General features: G+C 49.5%; 1 protein-coding gene across 1 annotated transcript; it reads right to left on the bottom strand.

Moving 5' to 3' along the window:
- Positions 1–200: 200 nt before the first annotated feature.
- On the bottom strand, positions 201–3,173 carry LOC114103688 (alpha-1-acid glycoprotein-like). The gene is made up of 6 exons (XM_027949457.2): positions 3,060–3,173; positions 2,533–2,675; positions 2,276–2,346; positions 1,572–1,679; positions 1,329–1,432; positions 201–380 (listed from the first exon to the last, which is right to left on the bottom strand). Exons 1-6 carry the CDS (start codon positions 3,171–3,173, stop codon positions 270–272), a joined length of 651 nt encoding a protein of 216 aa, XP_027805258.2. The 3' UTR covers positions 201–269.
- Between the last annotated feature and the right edge of the window lie 15,929 nt (positions 3,174–19,102).

Genomic DNA, 19,102 nt, shown 5'->3' with positions numbered 1-19,102 from the left:
ATCCTCCTAGATGGGCGCAGATACCCCTCCTAGGAAGCCCGTCCCCCTGCAGAGGAGCCCTCCTTGAGCCGGGCTACTAGAGCACCGGGCCCAGTGACGTCCACCCGGCTCCTCGCGCCAGGTTGGGCCTCAGCCAGGCCCCACCCGGGCAGACTTTCCCATCAAGAAATGAGTGGGCATGAACGAACACGCAGGTGACCAGCAAACTGTCCCAAGCAGAAACTTTACTGAGGCAGAGGACCGTGACCGAGGAGGCCGGTGTGAGGTGGTCACGGTGCGGGGGGCTCTGAGCTGTGACCCCCAGCAGGCGGCCCGGGGCTGCTCTCTGGCTCCTTCTTCCTCTCCAGCTGGTGCTGCCTCCGCAGCGGCTCACACTGGTCCTGGGAGAGGGCAAGGAGGGCCGCGAGTGACCGGGTGCAAGGCCTCCTGGGGCCGTGGCACCAGCCCCGCTCCTTGGCTCCCCAGCAGAGGCCCTGGGGCTGGCCCTGCCCCTGCGCCCCAGCTTGCTGGCCCGAGAACGGGGCCCAAGCTGCGGCAGCTGGTCTGCTCGGGACCTGTGGGCACCACTGATTTGCTGATGCAGCTGCTGAGGCTGGGGTGGCCAGATGCCCGGTGGAGTCCCCTGGCCAGGGGAGGGGAGGGGCAGGCTGTGGGGCAGGAGGGGCAGCTCAGGTGGTGGGTCCATGAAACCCCGGGACCCACTACTGGTGGTCAGGGGAGGAAGGGTCTCAGGTGGAAGATGGACATCGAGGTTTTATTGTCACGGTCATGGAGATCTCCCGGGTCTGTCAGGTCACGCGTCACCAGCTCATGGGCTCGGTGATTTTCTGGATGGTCAGTGACACCTTTCAATTAACGCAGGTTGGAGGCAGGGGCTGCGGCGCCGTCGGGCAGCCCACCCTCCTGTACAACAAAACTCGGGACCGCGGCCGGGGGCTGCGTGCCATTCGGGGCCTCACTGAAAACCATGACCCCAGTTCCCCATTGGCTGGGAGGTAGAAATGGGGGGCAGGCCAAGCCCGGGGTGTGGAAGGTGCTCGTCGTCTCCTCCTCTCCACTGTGCGTCTTTCCTGGACCTACCACCCCAGGGTGCGGCCATCCTCCCCCACTGGCCTTTCAAGTCCTCCTCTCGGCTCCAGTGTCCAGCTGGATGCAGGGATGGTGACCCCCGGGCTCTCATCTCACACCCACTAGTCTCTGAATCTCAGCTGCCTCAGCTTGAGGGCAGGTTCTTACAAGCAGGGGACCTGCCTTGCTGTGCAGCCTTGGTGGGCAGCTTTCCCTCTCTGGACCTCTGGGGTTGCCCGAAATGGGTGCCCCATATTCACCTTCTTCCAGTCGGTGTACATGATCTCCGACTTGTCCATGCCCTTGCACTCCAGCGCCTCACGGAACCCTTCCAGCTGCTCAGGGGTGGCCTCGGGCTTGTCGGCTGCGAGGAGCAACAGGCAGGCTGGGTGAGGGCCTGGGTGAGGAGCCCGGGGCGGCGGGAGGCCAGGCAGGGCTGGGGCTCTGGGATGGGCCCCGAGGGAGAGGCTGGGGCGGGGGGCTCTGGGGCTGCGGGGGCCCACCGTAGAAGGACAGGCCCCGCTTGCTCTCGTCGTCCATCGAGAAGGCCAGTAAGTAGGTGCCGTTGAAGTCCTGGAGGAGAAGCTGGGCCGTGAACTTTTTGCCGCTGTCTGCAGGACAAAGGGCCCAGGTGAGACCGGAGGGGGCCCCACTGCCCGTCTCTCAGACGCAGCCAGGTGGGAGCCCCACATAGGCCAGGGCTTCCGGAGTCTGTCCCTATGTCACCAATGAGGGACACGAGGCCAGAGAGCGGCTTGGGGCTGCTAAGTGTTGCCAGCTGTGTCCCGACAGCACTCTGTGGCATCTCTGGTGATAGTGGGGACGTGCAGGCTTCCACCTGAGCTTCCAGAGACTTTCAGAGGGTGCTTAAGAGAGAGGAGGTCTGGAGCTAGATTGGGATTTGAATTCTAATTACCAGCTGTGTGATCTCAGGAAAAGTCCTTGATGTTTCTGTTCCCCTGTTTCCTCATCTGATCTGTTCAAATGCCCTCCTGGGGTTACTTGTGGGCAGAAAACTGGCTCACTTCATAACGCATTTAAACAGTGCCTGTGTTTACTGCAGCGCCCAGGCACCAGACCTGGGGGACCTCGCAGGTAGAGCCGCCTTCTGTTTTCTGTGCCCAAGGTCTCCGGGGCCTCAGTCCCCCCCTCCCCCGAAGGCTGACCACTCCCTTCCACCCCCTCCCACCTGAGGACAGGCCCTCACCATATCTGGAGAGGGTGGCATTCTCTCGATGGACCCACAGGACACTGGAGTTGTATTCGCAGTGGTCATCGCTAAAGCCAGATGGAAGGCGGGAGAGAAACAAGATGACCGTCAAGAAGGGACAGTCCCCACCCCAGGGCCACGGCAAGGGGCTGCTGGAGAGGAGAGCCGGTGGTCCTGTTCCCCCGTGGGGAGGCGAGGCCCAGGGGGGGAGAGGTGGGCTTGAGGCCTCCGGCCTCTGGAGTAGGGGGGCTCACATGCTCAGGTACTGCTGGAACAGAATCGTGTCCTGGGTCAGGTTAGGGGTGAAGTAGAAGTCGGAGGCCTGGACCTTCTGAACCATCTGCTTGAACGCGGGGTCCAGAAAAACTGAGCCGATGTAAAACCACCTGCCAGAGAGCTGGGGAGGGGCAGGCGCAGGGGTTGAGCCGAATCTCTGGAGGTCGGCAGCAACCAGCCTCGGGGAGACGTGAACCTCCATTCTGCAAGCAGGGGGCTGAAGCCCTGGGGGGTGGGGACTGCTGGGCTCACCAGGTCCTCCCCCCGGTGGGCCTCGCCATGCTCAGCACAGAGCTCTCCCCTGCCGAGGGACTTCGCCTTGGAGAATTTGGAGGCAGGGGGAGGCGACCAGTGTCCCCCAGGCTGGTCAGAATCTCATCCCAGACCCAGGAAAGAAAAGGGCAGCACAGAGGTAAGGGGCTGACCCCAGCCAGTAGAGAAAGAAGGGCCCGGAGAGGGGAGGCAGCTGCCTCTGGCCCCAGAGCCAGGCTGGCCAGGCACTCACCCAGTCCAGGGTGGCGTTGGTGATGGGCTTGGCCGTGAGGTTGGCACATGCCGGGCTCTGAGCCTCTAGCAGTGGCAGGAGGCTCAAGACTGCGAGGGCCCAGGGCAGCGCCATGCTGAGAGCAGGAGGCACCTGGCAGAGCTCAGGGCAGGAGGGCGCAGTGACCTTTTTAACAAATGTGGGAGGGGCTCTTGGAGCCACAAAGGTCAGCTCACGGCTGTGACCCAATCCTGCCGGTGCTTGGGAAATCCCCGAAGCTGTTGTGAGTCCCACCTCCAAGGCCAGGACAGCGACCTCCTCACCTGCTGAGCTCACCCCAGCCTGGCTCAGTCGAGGCCCAGGTGCGTGTGGGGCTGGAGTGACATCCAACAAAGCTTGAGCACACGTCAACAGAGGGACCCCTCAGCAGTTGCTCCTGTTGTAGGGACAGAGGAGGCAAGGCACCGAAGACAGCAGGGCACAGCTTTATTTGGCTGCAGCCGGGTTTAGAGGGCACAGCTTTGGCTGTAATCAATCAATCCCCTGAACCCCGAGTCCAGGGAGTTTCAGAACTTTATACCCAGCATGTAGGCGGAGGGGCTCAGAAGTTCACATAAAAGCAGCTTTTTCTTTCACTGTTCTGGGCAAGTTAACCCTTCAAGGACAGCACCTGAGAAGGGGAGAGCTTCTTCTCCCCTTTCTTTCCTCCCCTGCCAGCTGTTACCGTGGAGCCCCATTGTAACTTCTCTTATCTTAGAAATGTAGACATCTCTGTGAAGCCCAGCTCAAGGCCAGAGGCCTTGTTTGCACATTTCTACAAACTAGTATACTGGATAAATGTTTGTGAAAAACTAGTAAGGGGTGTCCAGCACCTGGAGTGCTAATTTCTTCCCGGCCAGTGGCCAAGTAAAACAGGGCAACACGAAAATAGGAAGTTTATCTACATACTCTTTTGCAGACAGTCCTAAAATCAGCCATGGTGGAGATTTCTGGAGAGGCCCAGGTAAGACTTTCAAGACTTTTCTGTGGAGAAAGGGGGTGCACTGCACTCCTACTGCTCCCCAATTCTTAGCCCACAAAGCTTCGAGACTTGGTGGATCCAGCCATCAATCCAACACCAGAGGTAGCTAGAGAGTTCCTGGGGACGTGGGGCATCAGGTGCTCAGGGGAGGGCCGACGACAATCGGATTCAGTGCCAAGTGCACCTGGTAACAACTGTGAAGAGCAAAGGTTCAGCGGGACCCCCACGCCGCACTAGAGGCAGGGACTTTTCCAAAAGAGGTGACCAAGTTGGGTGACGTCTTCAGTAAATGCATTGCTCAACCACCCCCAAAACAAAAAGCAGGGAATGATCTCCCCAGGGTCCCCTACCTCCTGCCAATGAAGCAGGCGCCCCTCTTTCACTACCACCCCCTCAATCCTGGGCCAAGGCCATGCTCCGCAAATATCATGGACTGAGTGACTCCTTCACTCCTTTGTATCTCTACCTCATGTGGCCAAGTCTTTATCCGTAGAAATACATCAGTACTCCCCAAAGGCATTATTATGGTATTACGGTGTCCCTGCCAAGTTGTTTTCTTGTTCATTTCATATATATTCAGTAATTTGTCACCCCTCCCCTTTGTAGTCAGGTTTGCATGCGAGGCCAGCACTCTACCGACTGAGCCCTACCCCAGCCCCACAGTTAGAATTTTTAAAGATGCACAGATTTCCATTCCCTTCCTATATTCTAGTTGAATGTTGCCCTTTCTTCCCATCAATGGCATTTCGTATTTTTCCCTCTTTTTCCCTCTGCTGTTAAGTATCAGAGTGACCAAAACTGCCTTCTAAAATCGCTGAACTGCCCAAGAGAAAGAAAGTGTGTCACGTGCAGTGTCCTGTGCGTGACAGTTCATAGCAGCACATGTCCAAGGAGCCCCAAGTTAAATATCCAGATGCTCCTCACCAGGAAGACAGAGTGGCATCTTTCTACAAAAGAGAATTGCAAGCAATAAAAATAAACCAAATACTGATGCCCAAACAACTCGGACCAATCTCACCCACCTGATGCCGACGGAGCAGCCCACATTCCCGGGCCCTGGTGTCTGATGTCCTCTGTCTGCAGTTCTGGGGCAAAACGGATCTGTGCTGAGAGAAAGCCCACCGCGGTGGCCTACGGTAAATCCGTGATTGAGAGGGCCCCAGACAACTTCCTGATGTGGGGGTGCTCGGATTGTCACCGCAGCTGTCCCCACGTCGGTATGTTTGTGAACTCATTGAACCATAAATGTGTGCATTTGATCGATTCTGATTCAGCAAAGTTGATTCTGGAAAAAACTCTTCCAAACAGAACAAAAGCAAGCCAAGTCCCTAACCAGGAGTGACTCCATGGGCTGGCAATGCCAGGCGAGGCTTTCTTCACGTCCTTGTCAGAACTAGACAACCAGAAATCCCGTTTTTCCCTCCCTCCCTCCCTCCCTCCCTTCCTTCCTATATATATATTTTTTAATCTTTGCTGGGTGGGTTTGTGTCTTGGCTTGGCTTTGTTCTAATTTGAGGCTTGAAAAGAGAAAATGCCCTGGCTTTGAGCAGGGGAGACCCAGGGGGAGCGTGTCCAGGTGGCCTGTGGTGGGGGATGGGGTCGGGGGTCAGACTGGGGGAGAGGCTGGAGGAGCCCTGCAGGGTCGGAGCCGGGCTGGGGAGTGTGCTGGGTCCCCGGCTGCTGCAGGGCCCTGTCTGCCTGCGTGGAAGGACGGGGTGGCAGAGGAAGCGGGGAGGCTGTCGCAGGGGTCCAGGGGCGAGATGATGGGTGGCATCATGAGACTGTAGATTGCCAGGAGGCTGAGCTCCATATGGGGGCAGGACCACCGTTAGACCTGGACTAAGGGGGCTCCTGCTCAGCACCCAGAGATTTAGAAGGCCCCTTAGTGTGCTCTCTCCCCCCTCACTCTCCCCCCACCGCACACACACACACTTTATTACATAGCACTGAAGCATGTCTCTTGGGATCTGGCACCTGGTACTGCCCCGAGTGGCCTGTACCCCTGAACAGCCTCTTTATAACCAGCCCTGTTGAGGCCCTATGGAAACCACGCTCTACCCTCAGCGCTGTCCTTGAACCAACCTGCCACACCCTATCAACTGCCTGGTGGTTAGTGGGCACTGCTGCTGACCTAAGAGATGGCTTCAGGGCACAGGGAGGTCACAGCAAACTTGGTGGAACAGAGAAGATCAATTAGTGCTCGGACTCCTCTTCCTAGTCAGCTGTGAAATTGCATTATCAACTGTGCTTTCCCAATAATACCGCAAGTCCCTTTGTGATGGTCAAGCCAAAGTGACTCCATTTTGTTTAGTAACTCCAATAGAAGGGTCGTGACTGGGGCAAGATGCTCTTTTCCTTTTGCTATAGAAACCTTTAAGAACACGGAACTCCCTAATGGGGCATTGTTTCTGTAACTAGGGTAACGGGGCTCTGTTTCTGTAACTGGGGTGACTGGGCTAACTGTGATTGGTTAGGCTTCCCTCCACCTGACCCCACTCTCCTGCTTCTGTAACCCGACTTGCTTGCATTGGCTGGACCCCGAACATCCCTTTTGCAGTTTTCAGGCTTATAAGGAGCGCCCTTGCAATTGTTCAGGGCTGATCAGGGGAACAGCTTTATGTTCTGGTCAGCCGCCACCGGTGTGCTTCAAAAAAGGCTTGATTTGATTATACGTGAGTGGTCTGGAAGTCAGTTTATGAAACCCCGGGACGAAGCTTTAACTATAACATCTGGGGGCTCGTCCAGGATCCATTTCTTCCCTACCCTCACGCCAAATTTGCCTCCAATGATGGGCCTTTGGACCTCGGCCCCGGAGTAGAGGGGAGCTCCTGAGAGACGTTCCTCAGCCTCACTCCAGGGGGGACCCCAATCCCTCCGAGGATGCTCTGAGAAGCCTCCTGCAGACCTGTCAGTTCTGGTCCACTCCTCTGGGGACAAGGTCAGATTGGACGCAGTTGTTTACACCAAGTCGGGGACGGGACGAGATGTCACAGGACTAGACTTTGTCACTGTCTCCCTGGAGGGCTCCCTGTGTGACCTCATCTGTCTGTATCTGGGGGCAGGACGAGATGTCGTCTCTGTCCCACTGGAGGCCTCCCTGCAGGGCCTCATCTGTTCCCAGGGGCAGGATGAGACGTGGTCTCTACCCCATTAGAGGTCTCCCTGTGTGACCTCAGCGATTGTTGCTTGTCCTGTGTCTGTTCTGCTGTTTGTCCTTTCTCCAGAGTCCTCTTGCTGTTTGTCATTTGTCCCGTGTCTGTTCGCTGGCAGTTTGTCTTGTGTTTATCTGTCCGTGTGTTGTGCAGGGCCCTTTTCTGGTTCTCATAACCGCTCTCTTTCATCAGGACTCCTTCGCTCCACCACATCATGGACAGGAAGCGCTACAGAGGTCTCTACCTGGACCCCTTTAACTTGTTTTCTTAACAATTTTCAGGACTTTGTCTGTTGGTTGGTTTTTGTTTGTTCCCTTTGTGTTCTGTGTTAATTTCTACCTCAGTTTGTTTCTAATGGGGAAAAAAATGGTTAAAACGGTTTTAACTGTGCTCACTACAGCTTGCATTAAAATGTAAAGTGCTGCCGACAGGACTAAAAGAATGGTCAAAAGTAAAAGCTAAAGGTAAAAAGAAAAAGGCATTCTAGAGATTGTCTTCACTTAGGAACTGGGCCAGGTGGCCAACAGGGTAGATCATGTCAGTTCCTATAGAGGACAGATTAAAACTAAAGTGTTTTATATAATTATTATTCCTAAATTGTATTACAAAAAACATGGTTTTGTCTAGAAAATTTGGCTTTTGTCTCTCAGTATTTGCAAGCATGAATAACTCTCAACTATTAAAAAATGGTCTAAAGATTTTTCAACGTCAGGCTAAAAGTTGGTGGCCGCTATCCAAGAAACCAGAAAAACCAGTTTAAAATGGGACCCCAACCTGGGGGACTCTCCCAAGGAGACCAATGAAGCTGCGTCTTTGGGAAGTTCCTCCAGGGAAAGATAAGCCCCCTTTGTTTGTCTATGTACCCTTAACTCTTTTCAGCTTTCATGAACAGGTCCACCTCAGGAAAAAGGTCAGAAAGGCTTATAAGATTCTATGTTTGTTAAGTTCATGATTTCGATCTGACATTAGTAGATTACTATGTTTTTCTGATTACACTCTGCTTTATTCTGATGCCAGTTTACAAGGGTCAACTCTCAATCCAATAGGTTTTTTTTTTTTTTATTATTAGCTACACATATTACAATGATCTTGGCAATTCATACATTTGTATCATTGGGGTATAATTTCTCATTTTTCTAATTGTAAAGATTGCAGAATCACACTGGTCATAGAGTCACCTATATACATACATCAGTCATAAGATCTATTCTATTCTGCTGCCCTTCCTATCCCCCCTACTCCTCCCCTTCCCTCCCATCATTTCTCTCTATCCAATCTAATGTGATACACTTCCAATAGGTTTTTAAAAAATAACCTACAAGGCTTTTGTCTGTTTGCTTTGTATGGGTGCACCACTGTACTGTCTCTTTCCACGTATCGCCATGTTTATATATATTTGGTAACAAAAATTGATATTTGAGCTCATAAATTAGAATTAAAATTTTTTAAAAAATGAATCCAAATACCTTTGGTTAATATGATTTAAAAGATTCTATTTAAATTGGGAAAATAAATAAAAATACAACTGTCTTTAAAGTTACTAATACACAGTTTTGTTTCTAGGTGATCAAACAGATGTTAATAAAATGTTAATGTCTATAAAGTATCTAATATCCATTGTCTCTAGGATTTTTCTTCAACAGAAAAAAATTACTAATCCTATTCAATGCACTTACTGATACCTTGTTTTTTAAGAAATATATGTAAATTACATCTGATATGTATGAAATTAATCATGGTTGTGTTTGTTAGAGACATCTAATTGGTTTACAAAGTTAAAATGCTGACTGTTAAATATGATATCAAGTACTCCTAACTCCTTAAATTCCATAAGGTAAAATACTTAAACAATGTTGGTGTTTTCATAAATTGGTAAATTAACAAAAAATTTAAAAGTATTTTGTGTTATCACAAAAACAAGGTTTCTATAAGTTAAAAGTCCAGCAGGTATAATTCTACATACAGGAAGTCAAAAGGTTTCAACTGCATTTCAATTAAAGTACTGTAAATAACAATTTCATCTTATTAAAATGGATTAATTTATCTAAATTCAGAAATTTATAAGGGTTATTTCAAGGTGTAAACAGAAAGAAGGATCAATGGATTGAAAATTATTAAAAGGTTCTAAATATAAAAATATATTTAGTTAAAAAAATGCTTCCCAGTAAAAAATTCTTTATGTGGTAAAGTATAATTATAATACATCTAAGTAAACAATAAAAGGGTCTAATTAAATAATATGAAGGTCTATAAATAAAAGATGAATATTAAAAGGTTTATATATAACTAAGTTGATTACATATGTAACACAAATAGTTAAAGTTATACAAGGTCTTTCCTACAGACAAATATTAATGTTCTGATATATTTATATGCTAAAATGACAAAAACTTCTAAAAATTACATTGTGTCTGTTAAGTTTTATTCTCTAGAGCAACTGATCTTGGATAAATTCAGTTTTCTACATCTGTAGCTAAACAGCAACTGTTATTTTAAAGTACTGCCCTACATTACAGAGTCTAGATTTTCCTTTAAAAGCTAACCTTGGTTAATATAAAAACATCAATGAAAGTGTGGTACATTACTCTTCTTTACAGATTAAATGTGTTCATATCTTTCAGTAAAGTCTTTAAGGTAAAAGGTTTAGAGAAACATTTTATCAAGCTGGAGTTCTCCAAACTAAAGTTGTCTGTAATGGTCATTTTACACTTATACTGATAATAGATTTTATTGGGGATTTATTTATACTATTTGATGTTTTGTAACCAAACCTTATGTTACCTTTTACATTGGGATATAAATATTTTAAGGTATTTTAGAAAGTAATGAGAGCCTGATCTGTTTAAAGGTTGATATTATAAAACATTTTGCCACTTTTCACACAAAAGGAAAGTCAAAAGCTCTCAGCCTTTTCTTGATTCATGTTTCAGATGTATATCATATTGTGTTAGCTGACATTCACCCAGAGTCAGGAAACAATAGATGTAAACTTTACAGAATGATATCTAAAGACAGAGACAGAGATCAGCTTCAGAACTAAAGCACTTTACCTAAGATTTGTAAAGAGCCCTGTCTTACCCGAGATAAGGCTCTGCCTCCCACCTTCAGCATGTCACAATGACTTCCAAGTGGGCCAGCTTTCAGTTGATTTGAAAAGATTGATTTTATTGGAAAGATTACTGTCATCTCAAATAGGAAATATAATGTATAACTCAGCCAAGGTTCAAAATTTATGTACAAGCTAAATACGTTTTTACTATTGTTAATTTCACTTTGTATTTTCATTATAACTGGAAGGAAAGTGACCACGACCCTCAGAGCAACCAAGAGACCTTTATTGTGGCAGTGTCTGATTAACAGGAAAGGAAGAGACAAGAGAAAGAGTGAGAGAGGAAAAGAGAGGGGGAACCGGCAGGAGAGAGTTTCTATAGCCAAAATCTTATGGGGTCTCTGGGTCTGCAAGCTGCCTTGTTGGCGTACAGTAGTTGCTAAGGGTGTCATCTGCTGCCTTCGGGCAGACTGGGCAGGGGTCAGATGTGGGTTTCTGTTGCAACAGACGGGTGGGAGTCCAGTGTTCAACCTTGAGTGAGTGGCGTTGAGTGTTCAGCCTTGAGTGGAGTTGAGTGTTCAGATTTGAGGCAAACAAGCAAAGCTAATATTTGTTCAGCCTGCTCCACAAGTAACAATAACTGATGCCTGTTAATGTTTTACAGAGGTAATACTTCATGAACACACAACCTAGATTGAGATATTAAGCCATCATCTGTAGACAGATAATAATTAAAAGGGATTGAATTAACTGTAAAGGGGCTAAAGTTATGGCTCGGCAGTAGAGTGCTTGCCTTGCCTGGGTGAGGCACTGGGTTCAAACCTCAGCATTACAGGAATCAATAAATAAAATAAAGGGGCTGGGGATGTGGCTCAAGCGGTAGCGCGCTGGCCTGGCATGCGCGCAGCGCTGGGTTCGATCCTCAGCACCTCATACAAATAAAATAAGGATGTTGTGTCTGCCAAAGACTGAAAAATAAATATTGAAAAATTCTCTCTCTCTGAAAATAAATAAAAATAAATAAATAAGGATATTGCGTTATGTAAAAAAAAAAAACTGTAAAGTTATAAACATTAAAGTTAAAGCCCAGTATTCTTAGTTTAAGACTGGTAAGACCGACTTGCTGGATGTTTAAGGCCAAGACTTAAACATTTAAGTTAAAATAAAGGGGCCAAGGAAACCAATGTTTGGCTCTTGCCCTCTGAGTCAGCCTGAACCCAGGACAGGGGAAGAGCCTTACAACTCTGGGCCACATAACCTCCGATAAGGGAGACTAATGAGACCCCTGGAGAGCAAAAAGCCAATGAGTGTCCATGCTGCAAAAGAGGAGGGTCATTGAACAGGGGAGACATGCCTGGTGCTTCCAAGGGAAGCCACATGGTCAGCAAGACCTTGACCCATCCTAATGCAGATGACACTAGCAGAGCTAAAATGCTGCTCACAAGTTCCCCAAGAATGTCCTCCAAGGAAACTCAGCTGACTCTTACCAAAAGGTAGGAACAAGGTCACTTGGACCAACCTGGTCTTAAACACCTAGGAAAAAAAAAACAGTTAAAACCAAAGCACAGCCATTCATGGTCATTTAAAAAGAAACAACAGTTATTTTAATGTAACTTAAGATGTACACTAGTGTTAACACCCCCAACAATAAGTAAGACTGGAGACAAAAAAAAAAAAAAAGATTCTTAGGCAAGAATGCCTGATAACTATCAATAAAAACTGCCAGAGTCAGAAGTTTTTAGTCAGTTTAAGGCCTACAGATCTTCCTAACTTCCTACACAGGTAGATGTAATCAATGTTTATTAATATAATTATCTAACCCTAAGTAACAAAGGGATCTTTACTGAACACTGAGGTCATGCCAAAAAGGTATTTTTACAAAAATCAGATGACATTAACTAATTTAACTAAATGTTGTGTCTACATTCCTGATGATTCTGACAATGTTAAAGATTTATGTTCCCTAAAAAGGGGGCCTTATTAGGCTTTGTTAGGCCTTGTTATGGGGGTTTAGGTTAAAATAAAGGAGTCAAGAAAACCAATATTTGGCTCTTGCCCTCTGAGTCAGGTCGATTTCTCAGGTCTTCCGCCTCCTGGTAAATGATTATTAATTTCTGTCATTTTCATGATATTCATGGACAGGTTTCAAATGCTACGACTGCTATTTTGTATGAATCTTACTTCAGCACTCATGTCTTTTTGCTTCTCTCATAGAAGTGCCCACCCCAGGTGAATTTACATCCTGTTCTTCCTGAGCCAGATTTTTACCATGGACTCCTAGACCCATGCAATTTCTAAAAAGGGACTCCAAGCTGCTTTCCCACTGCCCCCTCTCAGCTCAAAGCAGCAAAAACGGTCATCGTCCTTTTTCCTTACAGCAGTAGGAGGTCCCTAACATTAGAGGGGAAGTTACGGTTGGTATAGATATTCACAATTATGTCTGGCTCAGGAAGATGTACCTGGGGAACTGCTCCCAAGATCACCCTGGGTGATCTCCCAGGAAGACACTTGCTTCCACAACCCAACTTATAAGTGGGACAACTCCCCGTTCACCAAAAATTGTGCTTCTGGGGTCCCACTGCGATCGACCACTGAGCCATACTTTCTTGTTTCTCCCAAGGGAATTCAGTTTTTCTGCACATCTGGACTAACTCCTTGCCTAAATCTCCAAGCTATCAAGAGCTCTGAACTATGTATCACAATCCATCTATTTCCTCAAACCTACTATTTTGATGGAGTAAAAGGAAAAGAACACCTGGATTTATTTTTTTTTAAATATTTAATTTTTAGTTATAGGTGGACACAATGTCTTTATTTTATTTTTATGTGGTGCTGAGGATCGAACCTGGTGCCTCATGCATGGTAGGTGAGCGCTCAACCCCTGAGCCACAACCCCAGCCCCACACCTGGACTTATTACAAGGCCAGGGCCCACTGATTTACCGACACAGACAGGCTGCCCCCATTTTAGTTCCCCTCCTGGCTACATTGGGAATAGCTGGATCTACTGCTTTAGGAACTGCAGCTCTTACCAGAGGCTCTGAAAATTTTAAGTCCCTCGATATAGACTTAAGAAAACTAGAAAGGTCAATCTCCAAACTAGAGGTTTCACTGGACTCTCTGACAGAAATAGTCTTACAAAACAGACGGGGGTCTAGATCTTCTCTTTCTAAAACAAGGAGGACTTTGTATGGCCCTAGGGGAAATTTGTTGTTTCTATGCAAACCATTCTGGGATAATAAAGGACAGTTTGGCACTAGTGAGAAACAGGTTAAAGGAAAGAGAGAAAGCACGAGAAGCTTCAGGCAATTGGTTCCAAAACCTATTCTCTGGTCCCCTTGGTTGACTACCATCATCTCAGCCATAGCTGGGCCCCTAGTCCTTCTCCTGATTGGGATTACTGTAGGACCCTGCCTCTTAAGAACTCTCTCCACAAGAGTGGAGGTGAGGTCCAGCTTATGGTCTTGCAAGCCCAGTGTGGTCCCTTAGACACAGAAAGGTGGGAAAAAAACCAAGGTCTAATGATGGGCAAGATTGACATCAAACCTGCTAAAACCAGTGGGAGATGTGATAGTCTAGCCAAAGACTTCATCCTGTAAAACAACCATGCCAAGTAGAAGGGTCATGACTGGGGCAAGATGTTCTTTTCCTTTTGCTATAGAAACCTTTAAGAACACGGAACTACCTAATTGGGCATTGTTTCTGTAACTAGGGTAACGGGGCTCTGTTTCTGTAACTGGGGTGACTGGGCTAACTGATTTGTTAGGCTTCCCTCTGCTTGACCCCACTCTCCCACCTCTGTAACCTGGCTTGCCTTGCATTGGCTGGACCCCAAACATCCCTTTTGCGGTTTTCAGGCTTATAAAGAGTGCCCTTGAAATTGTTCAGGGCTGATCAGGGGAACAGCTTTATGTTCTGGTCAGCCGCCACCAGTGTGCTTCAATAAAGGCTTGATTTGATTATTCGTGAGTGATCTGGAAGTCAGTTTATGAAACCCCGGGATGAAGCTTTAACTGTGACACCTTTCCTCTCAGCATGCACTGGGGACATCTTCCTGATTTAAAAATAGGCAGAATTTGCAGCTGTTGCACAAGGTCGCTGAAAAACCTTTTGCAATATTAAATCATTCCCATTATTCCTGAATCTGTGGCCAGGCCCAGGGCACACCCATCAGCATGAATCAGTTACCTGGCGTTGGCCACCAAAGGTTAAATGCTATCCTCTTAAATTTCTTCAGTTATACAAACCTTTTGGACAAGATTTAAATATTTAATTAACTGAATTCCCAAGGCTTTATGTATATACTTTGACTTTAATGCTTAGGGATTTAGACCAACATCTATGGGCTCCTATTTTGGTTCATGGGCAGAGGGGTGAGCAGAGGGAGTCCCAGCTCCCTAAGGCCCCAGTGCCTCCCTTGAAGGAACGAGGCTCCCTGCTGTCCCCACTGTTGCTCAGGCTGCCCTTCGGGGGTCTCACTCTCCACCCAAGAGGTCGTGTAGACAGTTCTCCAAGTGTACCCCATGCCCACCCTGGCTCAGTTCAATTCGCCCCTTCTCCTTACATCCTTGGGATTCTTAAGGGTCTCTGCAGTCTTCTTGGTCAGCCCTTCCTAACCTATCTCTCCATCCGGCCTTGGCTCAGTGTCAAAAGTTCATGGGGAAATAAAGAGAGAGAAAAAAACCCTCAGGGAAGTCCAGGCTGGTGGTGAAGCATCCCCTGGGCATTACCATTTGCTAGCTGTGTGACCTTGGGCAAGTTTCTTAACTGCTCTGGGCCTGAATATCTCTACCTGTAAAATGGAGACAATATTAAGCTGACTTCATTCAGTTGTCCTAAAGATTTAAAGAGTTCATATTTGCAAAATGCTTGTTACATGAAACAAACTTCCTTCTCAGTTCCACTGATCGAACAGCCGTCACCTTGACTTTGATGCCAAGCTGGGGCGGGGAGGAAAGAAAGCCAGGCGCCTGCTCTGCTGGTGCAAGACAGTGACTGCAGCTTATGGTCTCTTTTTAAAGGTACCGAGAGGCACGAGCACCTAATGCAGGTTGTTTCCCCATTGTACAGGCAGCTCAGAAAGGCGCAATGACCTGGTGACAGGCCACACGGCAGGTGAGCCGCAGGTAACCTGGGAAATGCACCCTCTGAAAAAGCCACTTCCTGCCTTTCTCCGTCAAGGCCTCTGCTGAACTTGAGTCTGAGGTCCAACCGGCCCCGCCTTCCACGTGGACCACCACAGGGGATGGTGAGCAAAGCCAGGGATCCCCATTAGGGAGGCCCGGGCGCCGTGTCTGGGCCGAGAAAACAGGCAGGAAGATCTGCTCAAGCCACGGACCATGTGGCCTCTTTAGACTCAGCCTCCTCGTGTGAAAGGCCAGAGTCGCTTGCAAGGCCATCGAGTGTGAGCGTGTCCCACCGCACAGTACCAGGACGGTGGCGCCTGCAGAGTTGCAGCGTGGTCATCTGCGGGGGCCATTGTTGGGTTGGACAGGACACAAGGCAGCTGAAGGTAGGTCACCCATTCCCCGTGTTCATCTTCCTATTGGGAAAACTAGCCCCTCTGTGGCTGGCAGGCCGGGGAGGGCCCCGTCTCCACTTCACAGAGAGAAACTGAGGCCCAGAGAGCGAGAAGGAGCCCCCGCTCAACGCCCAGGGCTGGGCCCCGTCAGGACGTCAGACTGCTCCTCGGCCAGCCCCTCCCTTCTGGCTCTCTTTCCCTCACTTTCCCAGAATCTGGTCGCTGGTCACTGTGGCTGGACAGGGCTATGGGCACAGATCTTGCAGGGCCACCTGGGCTTTCCCCTGGCGTCAGCTCAGCCGGGGAGTCCACCCTGGGTACTTCCTGACACAGGTACTTCCTGGGTACACCTGTTGTGCAACAGGAGATTGGGACCTGGGGGACTGCCGGTCCAGGAAGTCCTTCCCAGCCTGCCCCCCTGTCCCTTCCAGGAATGAACTGGCCTCGCCCCAATATCCTCAGTGGCCAGGTCACAGGGCCTGCGGATCGGAGACCAGACTGATTGTAGTGCCACAGCTTTTACACAGCCCCTTCGTCTTTCCCATCTGTCCCTCTCGCTGGTCTGCTCTCCGGGACGCTGACTGGGGTGCACCCCTGGGTCCTGCCCCACCCCCCAGCCGGGTGCCACCCGGACAGCTGTGCTCCAGAGTCCCAACACGGCTCACCCGCGATGTGGCAGCCCCACGCCCTGCTCTTCTGTGCAAACCATGGCTGGTCTTGCTGCCCCTCTGGGCCTCAGACCCCCAGCCTGCCCCGGGCCCATGGGAAGCCCCTTGCTATTTCCAGCGTGTAGACGAGGCTCGTCCCCTCCAGCTGAGTCCTCAGACTTTGAGCCACTCAGACGCACTATCGGATTGCTCCAGAGCCCAGTGTCCCCATACGACTCGACATGGAGAAGGTGCCCAGTGGCTTGTCAAGGAAATGAAGAGGAGAGGTCCTTCAGCAGGTCGGGCTGCTTTCCAGGGGCTGCCCTCTGTGGCTAGAGAGCAAGGCCCCTCTCCTGCCCTCCTGCAGCTGCCTGTGGGGAAACACCCAGGGAAGCACACCGAGACCCCAGGCCACCATCTGAAGGCACAAGGGTACGGAGGTCTCAGGAATGGGTGAGGAAATGGGCCATTCCAGCCCAATTTTGTTTCTGATTATCTGTCCAAGAAACGAAAAGAACATTCTCTCCATTCTCAAGACCTTTTTATTGTTGTTGCTTTGGTTCTTTGTTTGTTGGGTTGTTTGTTTTCTGTTTTTTTTTGTGCACCAGGGGTTGAACTCAGGGGCACATGACCACCGAGCCCCATGCCCAGCTCTAATTTGTGTTTTATTTAGAGACAGGGTCTCGCTGAATCACTTAGTGCCTCACTTTTGCTGAGACTGGCTTTGGACTCGGGATCCTCTTGCCTCAGCCTCCCGAGCCACAGGGACGACAGGGGTGCACCACTCGGAAACCATCTTTCAACCTCAGGAGATAGCACAGTGCCACTGTCCTGGGGACTTCGGTGTGCACCAGAACTTCCGAAGGGGCTTGGCACAGCGCAGGCCATGGGGCCTCAGGGTTTGTGATTTCCCAGTTTGGGGGCCAGGCTGAGAATTCCTGGCTTCAACGAGCTCTGGGTGTGGCTTCTGGTCAATGCATCTCACAGAGCAGCCAGTGGTGCTGGGTCTAGGCCCCGGCTCTGCCTTCGCCTTCCCCTGTGACCCAGGCTCTGCTCTGGGCTTGGGTCACCCTCTATGCAATGGGGTGGAGCGTGCCCTGGATGTGGCAGTCTCGGTGCCTTCCAGACCAGGCATCCCAGCCCTGTAGTACAGCTCCTGGGCCTGGGCAGGGCACCCCTGGGGCTGCTGTCTGGGGCAGGTGGCAGAGCGGGAGCTCGAGGAGGCTGAGCAGTGGGACAGCCGAGGCGGGTTTGAAGACCTCCGGTCCCCAGTATGAAGCCAACTGCTCGAGACCTGTTCCTTCTCTTAGGTAGAAAAGGTTGGAAAGTTCAGATGCATCAACTTCCCAGGGAAGGAGGAGAGAGTTAAGAAAGAAAGAAATCAGAACCCAAGAGTCAGGAGACGTGGATTTCCGACAGTCAACCCAGACAAGTTTAAATGTAAGATAAGTTGTTTTTTTTTCTTTCTTTAAACATATTGCAAATATGACACGGAGCACACTTACACTCAAAAGGTGATTTTTTTAAAATCTGAAATTGAAGTTTATTTGAGCACCTTGGGTTTTCATTTGCTGAATCTGGCCCGTCTCTCCCAGGCCTTCACTCCTGCACCTCTTCCAAGGTGGCTGCTTTGTGACTTCTCCCAAGAACCTCCAGGGGACTCAGCCCAGACGTCCATCAGCTGGCCCACGAGAGGCGCACGTGTGTGCTCGCCTACGGTTTGGATTAGCTTGACGTGACCATCTACACTCAGCACCACCATGATGGCCCCCCAGTACCCCTTGGGGTTTTGCCTACGGAGCTTCAAGCACACTACAAACAGACAACCACTGGACAGGTGTGGGGGGGGTCAGGGTGGTCCCTGTGCCGGGACTGTGCCTGACCCTTTGATGTAAGCTCAGGGTAAACCAGGTACAAGCCAGTGAAGATGAAGTCACCCCTCCAGCTGACCTAAACTACAGGCACCCTCTTGGTCTCACTGCTGCCCAGGACACTGCTTCTGTGAGTAACCCCAGGTGAACTGTGCTGGGGGGCGGGGCCCATCCGTCTTCCTCTTTCCTGATGCTCATTGTACCTCGGGTGCCAGGTGCATTCCCTGAGGCTGGATTGTTCTGGAATAACACAATGGCATCTTGTAGGGAAAAGGAATGAAGTACCCATATATGATACGGCATGGATGACCTTAAAAGCATCACACTGAAAGAACATGTCACCAAAGGGTACATATTGTAGGATTCCGTCCAAACAAAATATCCAGCATAAATGAAGCAACACAGGCAGAAAGTCAGGTGGTGGTTTTGTAGGTTCTGGGGAGGCAGCGATGGGAGTGGTTGCTAGAGAGATGCGGGGTTTCCTTCAGGGGGGTGAGAGTGTATGGAACTAGGTGGGGGACAGAACACTGAGAATGTACCAACTGTCATTCATTCCTGGTCAACTCTATCTTATATATATTTTGCCTCAAAAATAACAATTGCTCATGGTAACCTGGGTGTATGTCCTCCCTGTGCATCATGGCTGGATTGTATTCCCCAGGAGATCTGCTGAAGTCCTGACCCCCATCAGTACCTGGGAATGTGACCTTATTTGGAGGGAGGGTCTGAAGGGTATGGAAATTGATAACCCTCAGGACAGGGAAATGACAAACCTCCAAAACTGTCTGACCCGGAGGACGAGGG

This window comes from Marmota flaviventris, chromosome 13 (genome assembly GCF_047511675.1).
Source record: "Marmota flaviventris isolate mMarFla1 chromosome 13, mMarFla1.hap1, whole genome shotgun sequence".
Taxonomy (NCBI): domain Eukaryota; kingdom Metazoa; phylum Chordata; class Mammalia; order Rodentia; family Sciuridae; genus Marmota; species Marmota flaviventris.
This window is presented reverse-complemented; position numbering and strand designations above follow the sequence as displayed.

What these genes read in the sequence shown, in the direction of transcription:
- LOC114103688 (XM_027949457.2), bottom strand. Translation starts at nt 3,173, where the DNA reads ATGGCGCTGCCCTGGGCCCTCGCAGTCTTGAGCCTCCTGCCACTGCTA. An exon ending in CCAACGCCACCCTGGACTGG is followed by an intron (nt 2,676 to 3,059) that starts GTGAGTGCCTGG and finishes GCCCCTCCCCAG; the next exon opens with CTCTCTGGCAGGTGGTTTTA. An exon ending in GCGGGGCCTGTCCTTCTACG is followed by an intron (nt 1,433 to 1,571) that starts GTGGGCCCCCGC and finishes TGCTCCTCGCAG; the next exon opens with CCGACAAGCCCGAGGCCACC.